Source organism: Caretta caretta, chromosome 2 (genome assembly GCF_965140235.1).
Source record: "Caretta caretta isolate rCarCar2 chromosome 2, rCarCar1.hap1, whole genome shotgun sequence".
NCBI classification, from domain to species: domain Eukaryota; kingdom Metazoa; phylum Chordata; order Testudines; family Cheloniidae; genus Caretta; species Caretta caretta.
The window spans coordinates 223,165,645-223,177,775 of NC_134207.1; the positions used below are offsets into that span (position 1 = coordinate 223,165,645).

General features: G+C 40.7%; 1 protein-coding gene across 2 annotated transcripts in view; it reads right to left on the reverse strand.

The window, feature by feature from the left end:
• LOC142071197 (putative acyl-CoA dehydrogenase 6) overlaps positions 1-12,131 on the reverse strand; it is a 136,723-nt gene that overhangs the window by 30,444 nt on the left and 94,148 nt on the right. For both annotated transcript variants that reach the window (XM_075125857.1, XM_075125858.1), the window contains exon 3: positions 6,841-6,970. In XM_075125857.1, the coding sequence (XP_074981958.1) occupies positions 6,841-6,970 (130 nt within the window). The remainder of the gene's footprint in view (positions 1-6,840; positions 6,971-12,131) is intronic.

Genomic DNA, 12,131 nt, shown 5'->3' on the forward strand with positions numbered 1-12,131 from the left:
AAGTCACATCCTCGCCAAATTTCAACTCCCTTTTCCAAAACATTGGTACATGAGAGTTTCTCAGAGAAAAGGTTGTCAGGATTATTTTAAATGACAAAACACTGTATTTTCCCTAATCTTGATCCCAGAAACAGCTGAACTGTTTTGGCTGCAACTTTCAAAAAAATCTAGCCTAAGGTAGACACTCATAGAAAATATCAGCCCCAAATAATTAAAGTTTGCTGAAGTTATGAACAACTGAAAACCAGGTTTTATAACAGGAAATGTTGGGCAACTTTTAATAACAGCAGTGATACCAGCTGCGCTATGACATATATTCACTTTTGTGTTTTGTTCGGTGAATGAACGACCAGCTGCAGTTTGATCATCCCTGTCAAGATTGGGTATATTCGGGTCTTCAGGGCACTCTTTCTGCGTGAATAAAACAAACAGAACTTGGCCCAGTGTATGAGGAGAAAGAGCAAAGACTCCACAGTCTGTTTCTTGGTGTTCCTATAATTGGAGCTGCTGACATGATTTGATATCAGCAGGAATGGGGTGAATGAAATGCAGCTTCTATATGCACCCACACAGTGAAAGTGGCAGCTAGTACTCAGATCAGACTAAAAGGTTCTCCCACCAGTCCAGCTTCTCTGACTGAAGGACAGATCCTCAATGTAAACTGCAAGATCTGCCTTGACGTTAATGTGCCAGTATCTAATAAGGGTAAACAGGATGAACTGTGTAGCAATAGGATAGTTAGCAATTGTAGCTCCCTTGCTGGACAATGGCTGTTGATGGATTGTTTGAAATCCTGCCCAAGTGTTGGTTACTTTCCTTGATGTTGCTTCTGGGGAGCTAATATCTGGCTGATTCCCCAATTTACAGCATGTTTTAGTGACCACCATACAACACAATACTCATAATTTCATATACATTAATGATATACATATATGGATAGAGAAATGACTTTCAGCAGATAATAACCTTTCCCCGATACATATAAAGCATGCCTTGTAAGGTAAAATCACAATTATATAAAAATGAGTAATATGGGGGTTCCAGGATGCTCCCCCAAGGTATAGAATGTCACAGAGATATACCCAGATAATCCCAGCAAATGACCCGTACTCCATGCCGCAAAGGCAACAATGCAAAGGTCACTGTCAAATAGGTGTGAGAGGAAATTCCTTCCCCTCCCCACATATGGCTAACACAACATGACTAACATCTATTACGTGTTTGTTCTTTCATCCTCTCCCCAGCAAGAGAAGTGTGTGCAATGGAGTGTCACGTATTGGTAGGATTTTTGTTTTGTTTTAATAAATATACATGTTGTTACATGTTTATATTAGACAAGGCAAGATCAGAGAAATGCAAGTTCATTTAGAGCAGAAGTTGGTGAGGTTTGTGATGGTCCTTAATTCCTGGGGGAGTTCATTCCAGTTTTGGGCTAACCCCCCAAAAAGTTCTGTCTCCTGCACAGCCCAGAGTTCCAATGTGACAGAAGAGCAAAGATGTTGACCATGGTTTTCTTCCCGTGCATTATGCAATCTTTTAGATATCCTGGGCCCAGACAATGGAGCACTGTGATGGGATGTTCACCCCACACTGGAGAAGAAGGGGTTAATAGAGGCCTCATGGGCCTGCCACACCCTATCCCAGAAAGGAGCAGTGGAAATGAGTCCTCCAAGCAGCCTAGAGAGGCTACGCAGGAAGCAGCTAATTAGAGGGAAGCTGCAAGGAACAGCCAATCAGGACCCAGTAGGTTCACATAAAAGGAGCAGCAGGGCCAGAGACAGTAGCTGTGGGGAGCTCAAAGAGTCAGGATTGTGTTCTTAGTGGGCTGCAGGAAGGATAGCACCTTGAACAGAGCAGTTGCTGGCAGGAACCAGGGAGCAAGAGAGAGTGCCTGGCTGGATGCTGGGACTTGCTGACTGAAAATCCTGAGAAGAGGGTGACGAAGGTGCTGGGACCCTGGGGAAGCGGCCCAGGGAACAGAAGCAGCATTGAATGAAGTTAAAGGAACACAGCAGGGGGCTGCTATCTACAGGGTTCCTCAGTCAGGATCCAGAGTAGTGGGCGGGCCGGGGTCTCCCCGAGTCACCACTGGGGAAGTGGCTGAATGATTGATCTGAGATACTTCACCCTTGGAAAGGGGAAAACACGGATGATGACACGGCCGGAGGACCGAGTGATGAAGAGGACACTGTGGTACTTGAACTGAAGTGGGTCTGCAAGCGGAGACAATGATGGCAAAGGCGCTACCTGAAGAGGGCGCACCAGCTGGCACAGCTAATCCCTGTGATGGCCAGCCAGAGGTGCTACTGTGGTGAGCAGACTCTGTCACAAGCACCTTGAAGTTAAGGACCATAGATTTAAAATTTATGGAAAACCAGCGTATACAGCAGAGAACAGGTTTGATATGCTCACAATAGTCTGTGTTGCTGAGGAGATGAGTTGCAGCTCTGTACTAGCTGGAGTTTCCTAAGCACTGAAGGCTTCATACCCCGGTATATTGCAACTTCATCTATTCTAAGTCTTCTGAAGCACCTCTCCCCAACATCAAAGCAATGAATGTAGTGTGCTCTCCCACTGGAATGTGTTTGTGTGTGGTCAGTTGTCTTGATTACCCTCCTAGGTGCTGTTACTACTGTGTGTTGGAAAAACATTATAAAATACTACAATGGAACAAAATTCTGCCCTCAGCTATCTAGTGATTTCTTTTAAACCACAGGGAAGAATTTAAAATAACAAAAGCCTCTTAAGGTATGGGCTATCCTCTACAGTCTTATAGAAGACTACAGTTTTATCCTTTGCAGTATAATAAATGAAGTACAGCTGTGCTAGGAGTGATCAAATGATAAACTATAGCTACTATCTGTTGTCTTCAGGTTTCTGGTGTATTTGTGTAAGGCAAAGGAAATTCTCTTTGGAAAGACTTCCCATAAGTAAGACCTCCAAGTTTTTAAGGAGGATCAGTATAAATCATGGAAGTATATCCACATTTTCAGACTACGGGGCTTCAGGAAATGAAAGATGTTGTTATTCAAAAGGGAAAGGAGAAGATAGAATGTCCTTCTCTGCAAAACTACATAGGCATCAGTTGACTGTGCAATTAAGTCTCCTTCTCAACAATAGTTTAAATGACCTATTATAAAGAATAATATTTTTTATTATTGTTACCTATGTTTGACTTTATTATCAGTTCTCATCTTTATTATTAATCATGCTATTAATAGTTCATTATTCCAGAATGAATGCCATTATCTAACCCTTCAGTTTTCAGAGGTACTTGTTGCAGATACTTTGCCTTATTATGGCCCCAATCAAGCAAAACACTTTTGCACATGGATAACTTTAAGCATGTAAGCAGTCCCAATGCTGAAGTGTTTTACTGGCTTGTAACCTAAATCTGGTTAGATGGGCTGCTGTTAAGGGACAGGACTGCTATGGAACTACAGGATGAGCAGGGGCTCTTAGAGACAGGTGAAAACTTTGGGAAAATGATGTGTTACAACAGCTGTCATGTTGACAGCACCGGATTATGAGATTCTGAGGCCCTAAGCTATGTCAAGTGTAGGAGGCCCCATACCATAAAAAAAAATTAGTTGATTATTTTCACAGAAAGGACATTGAATATATAAACATGAAAGCTCTTTATTTGCATATATACAAAGGCAAAGTTGTAAAAATAGAATAATAATCTAACTAAAACACATCTTGTAATAAGAAAAGGAGTACTTGTGGCACCTTAGAGACTAACAAATTTATTAGAGCACAAGCTTTCGTGAGCTACAGCTCATGCATCCGATGAAGTGAGCTGTAGCTCACGAAAGCTTATGCTCTAATAAATTTGTTAGTCTCTAAGGTGCCACAAGTACTCCTTTTCTTTTTACGGATACAGACTAACACGGCTGCTACTCTGAAAACATCTTGTAATATGCCTGTTTGCATTATAAAATAGTTTCAAATTAACATATTTTCATCTATGATTTCTTAATTAGTAGATATGAAAACTTTATATCTATAGCAACACAAAAGCAGTTAGTTACACAGACCATCTTACTTAATGGAAGCAGTACTACCTGCAGTATATTGGTTTGCTGATGACATTAAATTTAACACTGAAATTTAAAACATTTTCTTTTGTGATTTTTGGAGAGCAAAGTCATTGATGATGTCCTCAAATGATAAGCTACGGAGTTTGTCACTTTCGATGCACAGAATGCGTAGAGCAGATAGCTTTTCTAGCAGCATTTTCTAGGCAGACATCTCTCTGCGTTCGATTCTCTATCCTCTGTCTCCCCCATGACCACTAATTATTCTCGAGTAAAAACCTCGGACACACAGAGTGACAACAAGCTCTATGCACGAAAGAGAAAGAAAGAATTTACCAGAAAAAAGACTGGTAATCTCTAGACAGGCATTGAGAAAGTGAGAAAAATTAGCCTACATTCAAGCAAATATAATGAATATTATAGGCTTTAATTGCCTATAAATCATATATGCACATAATTTGAAATAACTTGCTCATCAAGTACTCAGAATATTTTGATATATATGTATATCTTCCTTCACTTCTCTCAAACCCCTCTACTTATCCTTTTGTCAGCACTCTCTGATATTTACTAAGGTTCCCGAAATTGACAGAGGGAAGCCAACACAAATGTATCCTCCTCAAGATCCACTCAACCCAAGTCCATAAGACGATCATCTGCAAACTCAATCATGTGAAGCATGGATAGCGCATGAAGCAGAAAGCGGCGTGTGCACTAAAATACACAATTGTACGTATGGACAGATCAAAAGAAGAAAGAACATACTAACACTTAAGAAAACAAATTAAATCAGGAGCGAAGGCACTATACAACTGAGCGTGCTGGACCATAAACAAAAGATGGCGGCCTTCTGGCTATTACCAGCCAAGGGGGCTGCTATATATGATAAGGAGGACTTGTGGCACCTTAGAGACTAACAAATCTATTTGAGCATAAGCTTGCATCGGATGAAGTGAGCTGTAGCTCATGAAAGCTTATGCTCAAATAAATTTGTTAGTCTCTAAGGTGCCACAAGTACTCCTTTTCTTTTTGCAGATACAGATTAACACGGCTGCTACTCTGAGACCTGTCACTATATATGATGTCACCCCTAGGACGAGTCCCGTATGAGTTTGGCAGGACTGCTTCACGACACTACCTCACATTTTTCCCAATTTTATCGGCAGCGAGATTATTTATTTATTTAAATAAATTATGAAGGTATGGTCAGAATTTTACCAGTAGCAGCTGGCCAACAAAAGGCTGCCTTAGGAGTCTGATAGCAGACTTATACGTAGAAATACTAATTATACAAGTGCAATTATTGTTTTTTTCTCAGCCCTGGCCTTCCGGCATGTCAATAATGAACAATCAGTGAAAGATAAGGTTAGGGTATTTGTGTAGTCAGATGTGTATATTTGTGTCATATTTGAACAAAAATGTCTATATTTAGAGAGAATATTCTTTTTCCCATATCTCCTTTATTTATCAATTGGTTTTGATAAAATTTGAAATGGAGTCCGTTTTTTTCTTTTTTTAGAGGCCCCTCATATTGTGAGGCCCTCAGCAAACTTTTTGGCCTGAGGGCCACATCTGCATGGGGAAATTGTATGCAGGATCATGAATGTAGGGCTGGGGCAGGAGGTTGGGGTGTGGGAGGGAGTGCAAGGTGTGTGGGGGGTACGGTGTGCAGGAAGGAGCTTAGGGCAAGGGGTTGGGGTGAAGGAGGGAGCTCAGGGCAGGGGGTTGGGGTACAGGAGGGGTGTGCGGGGGCTCAGGGCAGGGGGTTAGGGGGCTCAGGCCAGGTGGTTGGGGTGCAGGAGCGGTTTGGGGTGCAGACTCCAGCCCAGTGCCGCTTACCTCGAGCAGCTCTGGGATGGCAGTGGCGCACAGCAGGGCTAAGGTAGGATCCCTGCCTGCCCTGGTCCTGCACCACTCCCGGAAGTGGCAGACACATCCGGCAGTGGCTCCTGGGGGTGGGGTGGAGCAGGCGGCTTTGCCACGCACTACCCTCGCCTGTGGGTACCACCCCTGAAGCTCCCATTGGCTGCGGTTCCGCATTCCTGGACAATGGGAGCTGCAGGGGGCAGTGCCAAAAGGCGAGGGCAGTGCACGGAGTCCTCTGCCCTTCCCCCAGGGGCCTCAGGGATGTGGTGCCAGCTGCTTCCGGGAGCAGTATGGGGCCAAGGCAGGCAGGAATCCTGCCTTAGCCCCACTGCGCCATGGGACTGGCAATCCCACAGGCAGTATTGAAAGCCCTGACAGGCCAGATGTGGCCTGCAGGCTGTAGTTTGCCCTCTCCTGCCCTAAGCTGTAGTTTAGTTAGTTTATGCTTTAATCTGGTGCTGAATGTAGAAATCCAATAAACTGGATTCAGATGGAATGATATAGATGTGACACCAGTTGAATATAAAGAAAGAGAAACAATTCCAAAGCAATGAAGGCCCTTTAAAAATAAGTATTATTAAGCAGCAGGTAAGCAAATGCCTGGTAAATGACGAACATACACAGATCAGTCAGTCAATGTGACACACATGTTAGGACATTAAAGGAATTAGTTAAACTTATTGTCACCTGACAATTATTTCAGAAAAAAATGGAGGAAGTACTGGAAGGATTGAGAAAAGCAAACACAGTGCTGAGTTGCAAAAATGAAAGAGGACTGATTCTAGTAATTACTGTCAAATTCATCCTTGGGGAAAAATAAAAAATGGTAAATTTGGTCAGCAATGTTTTTTAATGCTAAATACATTATATTATTTCCTAACAAATTTGAAGTTGAAGAGAAGAGTGAGAACTGAGGATTTCTTTTGAAAGTTACCTTGTTAGAGCTGGTGTAGCCATGTCAGTTTGCACTCCAATAGCCATAGGAACTCCCCCACAGTGGATATTTCCCAGTTCCTCTGCCACTGCAATGCTATAGGAGAAGTCCAAGCCCATGCCACCATATTCTGATAAGGAGAAAACAGTGATCATATTAACATTCTTTGTTAAGAGAAAAGAAAACCTATTTAATTACAATAATCTACAAGCTGGGGCTATTATATAGTTTCCAAATATTTAACAATGATCAACTTTTATTCTAGCATAGTGCTGCTACAGCTATTTAAAAATGAGTTTAAAATTACAACTCCCATATCATTCCATACATATTCCACATTCAGGACATAGTAAGATCTCAAAAGCTAAGTAGAATCAGGCCATGACAATAGCTGGGTGGAAAACTGAGTGACTGTATTCAGAGTAACAGCCGTGTTAGTCTGTATTCGCAAAAAGAAAAGGAGTACTTGTGGCACCTTAGAGACTAACCAATTTATTTGAGCATGAGCTTTTGTGAGCTACAGCTCACTTCATCGGATGCATACCGTTTCCATCGGTATGCATCCGATGAAGTGAGCTGTAGCTCACGAAAGCTCATGCTCAAATAAATTGGTTAGTCTCTAAGGTGCCACAAGTACTCCTTTTCTTTTTGAGGGACTGTAGAAAATGGTGATTTAGTAGGTGATGTTATTCCCTCTGAGTTAGCACTGAGCCTATACCCAAGAACAATGTCAGGTAGAAGTGTGCTGCTGTATATGCATATATGTCCTCACTATTTATGGTCATCAAAGCACTTTTCACTAGAACAGAGACAATGACTGTGGTGTCTTGGACAAATTCCAGTATGGGTCTTTGTACCTCCTTACATTTCATACTACAGTTTCAATTAAAGAGGATATTATTCTTCATCTCTTCCCCAAGTTATACAGTGTTGCCTCATACTAATACACAGCTCTGTATTGCACCCAAGAAGGAGCTGAGTTTCCATGGGGCGGAGGAGATGATTCCTGTACTTGTAATTTATATGCAAGATTAATTATTATATTATTATTATGATTTGACTGAATAGCTTGATTAGGTGGCATGTTACTACTTTAATTAACTCATTGGAAACTCACCCAACAGAGGAAATTTAAAACAAATGGGGATGGAAAAATATCCTGTGGCTCAGCCACCTGTGTTCTGTTTGTTCTGTTCTCAGGAGCAGCTATGCTTGTTGACATCACGCATTTGCTATCTCAGCTTACCCTTAAACCAAATTTCCATGAAGTTTGCATTATAACACCAATAGCCAAATTAAAAACAATACAGCCCATATAGACCTATCACTCTGTACACTATTATCTGTTTCCTAAACCCCCAGGCAGTGCCTTTGTGCATCCTCTTTTTGCGGAAGGAGAAGAAGCCGCACATTCAAAAGGCAAAGTTTGAGCTTTAGTTTTGCATGGTGCACTTGCATAATATAGCCTGACTGCACAGGATTTTCAGTATAGTGAAATTAGTGTATTTCAAAACTTAGTTCAGCACACCCCCTGAAAAAGCCCATACTTTGTTTTTAATTAAAAAATCATAAAACCTCCCACAGACAGTTTAAGCAGTGCAGGGAAATGACAATCACATGGGGAAGTCTACAAAGGAATATATTATTCATCACTGTTAATGTTACAATAGCCCTAGCAATGAAGAGACCAGCTGGCAAAAGTTAAAGACAAAACGGATTTCATGGCTAGCAATACGTTAATTGGCTACCCAAAAATTCTTTTGACAGGCTTCCACGATTGAGATTTATTTTTTTTACAAGTCAATAATAACATTTCAGATTGAGAAAGTAGGCTAGTCAATACATCACTTTCCCAGAGCAATGAGTAGTGTAGACTATCACCACGCTCCCCCTGGGGAAATAACGAGAGAAAGAATCACAGGTTACAGGCAGGTTTCAGAGTAACAGCCGTGTTAGTCTGTATTCGCAAAAAGAAAAGGAGTACTTGTGGCACCTTAGAGACTAACCAATTTATTTGAGCATGAGCTTTCGTGAGCTACAGCTCACTTCATCGGATGCATGCCGTGGAAACTGCAGCAGACTTTATTTATACACAGAGAATATGAAAAAATACCTCCTCCCACCCCACTGTCCTGCTGGTAATAGCTTATCTATTAGCAGATGCCAGTCATGCAATGTTGTTGTAGCCATGTAGGTCCCAGGATATTACAGAGACAAGGTGGGTGAGGCAATATCTTTTATTGGACCAACTTGTGTTGGTGAGAGAGACAAGCTTTCAAACTTACACCAGAGCTCTTCTTCAGGTCTGGGAAACTCATCCAGATGGAACAGATTGTTTAGCATAAGTAGTTAACATTTCAAGAGACCATTCAAGGTGAAAGTGACCTGTTAACACTCCTCCAGTCATAGGGAGGAAAGGAAGGGGTGGAAGCAGCTGGTGGGGGAGGGAGAGAGGGTTGTTAGTAGATTATTGTAATAAAAAATAAATCTCTATTCAGTCAATGATTTTTAGTGTCTAGCAAAATTATGAATTTAAGCTCCTAGGCTCATCTTTTGAAAGTGTTGTGAAGGTTTTCTTTGAGGATGAGGACTGAGACGTCAGATATAGAGTGATCGCTTTGTGCGCGAACACTTTTCACAAAGCAATCACTCTGTATCTGAGATCTTAAATTCATAATTTTGCTAGATACTAAAAATCATGAATCGAATAGAGACAGTGGAGTTTTGTCTTATTATGGCTATTGTGGAATAGCCTTTTAGGTGGGATGGTGAAAACACCCAACTAAGATGCATGAGTAACTATCTTTACACGTCATATAATTGGTCTCATATGTTTATAGAGCTTTGAAATCTCTCACATTTACCAGCTGTCATAAAAAATGAGATTATATGGAATCACCCCTGATATTTGGTACCCCTTGTAACTCAGTATGAAAACATGTAAACTCATTTCTCATGATTCTAGAAAACCAAAAGAAAAATGAGATGATTCCCCCCTGAACTTGGATCTGAGAGAATACTATACTGGTGCCAAGATAACCAAATTAACTGGCAGTTTTCACCAGAACATATAATTTTAAATCAACAGACACAAAGCTGAAATGTTTAAGCCTTAGTCACCTGTCATAAAGATAGTTAAGAATAACAATTCTAGGATTACAAAAGGCCTTGTGGTTACATAGCTGTTAGTGTTCATTACTAAGCTAGTGCATAAATCTCACCATAATTCTCTTCCTGTTTCTTTAACATAAAAAACTCAGACAGTTTAAGAGTATTCAACTGCCTTTTCTTCTTGACATATTCAAGATCCCAGGAATCCAGCCATTACATTCTGGGATGATCAAAGTTAAACAACACAGTTAATACCCCATCTTCTCCTAATTTGTCCATGTTGGTCATTTATTTCTTCCTGGTAATAGCAAAAGATGCCTCACCACACAGAGTGGAAACACCCTATTAGAGTCCAACTCAGCTGTATTTGGATACACAAGTATGTTGCTCACCTAATACATCTGAATCAGTCCACAACAATGTTAAAGAAAAACAGATGTAAAGCTCTCTACTACGGAGTGGAACAAATTATACTTTTAATAATGATCTGTGGGCTGGGGCTACAAAATCAGAGCCATATATAACTCTCAATTCACAATGGATCTCCTCTTGATAATGGGTGATTTCACAAAGACCAAGAGCACTTTGTTTATGTGGTAACTAAACTTTATTAATAAAGTTTCAACATGACTTAGAGGGGGAAAATTAATGCAGTGCACTTTTAGAGCCTCTGCTATTTCTTCACTTTGTTTGACTACTGTTTATGTGCAACGGGGTACATGCACATCTGGGGTAACTGCAAATTAGGTATGCCTAAATCATTAGAAATTTGGATGTTATGATATTGTTAGGCTTAAGAGTTAACTTACTGAGATTAATGTAGTAACTTAAATCTCTCAGAATTGTTTCAGGTTAAGACAGTGCTGTACTGGGAAGTATTATGAAGGTTTTCTTCACAATTGCAAGGAGTAGAAAATGTCCTTTAAAAAAAAAATTAAAGCTTCCACTCTGCAGAATCTCTCTTGGAACAGATAAATGCATCAAGCAGGCTGATCAGGCCCACAGGCCATGTGTCTGACATTCCCATAATGAGTTCAAAAGACATCAGGTCAAACAAGCTAGAGTCACATGTTTAAAGACATAACTTGCAAACCACTACTTTAATCGTCCTCCCATTCCCAGTAACCTCCCTTACATTTTTATTAGGATTTTTATAGTTTTAAACATACACAACATGATGTGACCAAATGCCACACATATGTGAGCAATCACAACTGTATAAATCCTCGAGCTCAACAGAACTTCAGAGTTCTCTGATGATAAAATACTTTGCAGAGTTCTGTCCCGTAACCCACACTGTGGGGAATGAAAAGTTCCACACTACAAATAATGTAAAATGTGCACGACAAAAAGAGAAACAGCCTGGGAGGAGATTCAGCAAACTTTCAAAGCCCCAATATTGCAAATGGTCTTATGAACCACCAGCTGTATCAACTCCACGTGAGAGAAAACTGAAACTTGGTCCACACCCATCAATATACTTCCAACTAATCCCTACAGTATGCATGTTAATGAAAACCTCCTGAATGCAGAGTCCTCATCCTCTTTCTGCTTTTCATCAACTTGAGTTTTTGTTGTTGTTGGGGGTTGGTTGGATTTCTTTGGTTGTTTTTTTATTAGCCATAAATGATACAGAAGCTTAGATTTAATGTCCTGGAGGTTTCAGTAACAGAGAATGTGATCTCAGTTACTAAGAATAATAAAACAAAATTAAAATCCAATTAAACTCTATGACAGGGAGAGAAAAAAGAGGGAAAAGGAAATCAAGAAGTTTATGAGCCTGATACTGCACAGTGCCAAGTCCCTCCTGCAGTGGTGAGCAGCCTCAGCTCTCATTGTAATGCAAAGCCAGTTCTAATGAGGCTTCCAACCCAATTCTGCAGGCTAACAGAAACGTCAAATCCACATCCTAGCTTTCACGTGCTTTTCAATGCAAACCTCCAGACTAAAAGTCTGTCAATCAGTAATTACTGCAGTATCTCATGATGAGCATAAAATGCATTGTTGTGATTTGTTTTCACATAGTTGTTCAGACTTCAGTTACCATTTTTCCACTGAATTCTCTGTTGGGGACAAATTTAGTTAGCAGGGGAGATTGCTGCCCTCTAACCAAGAGGTTACCACTCTTCTGACAAACAGGCACTTATTGCAGCAACAGCCTTTGACCAGGGAGGTAAGAC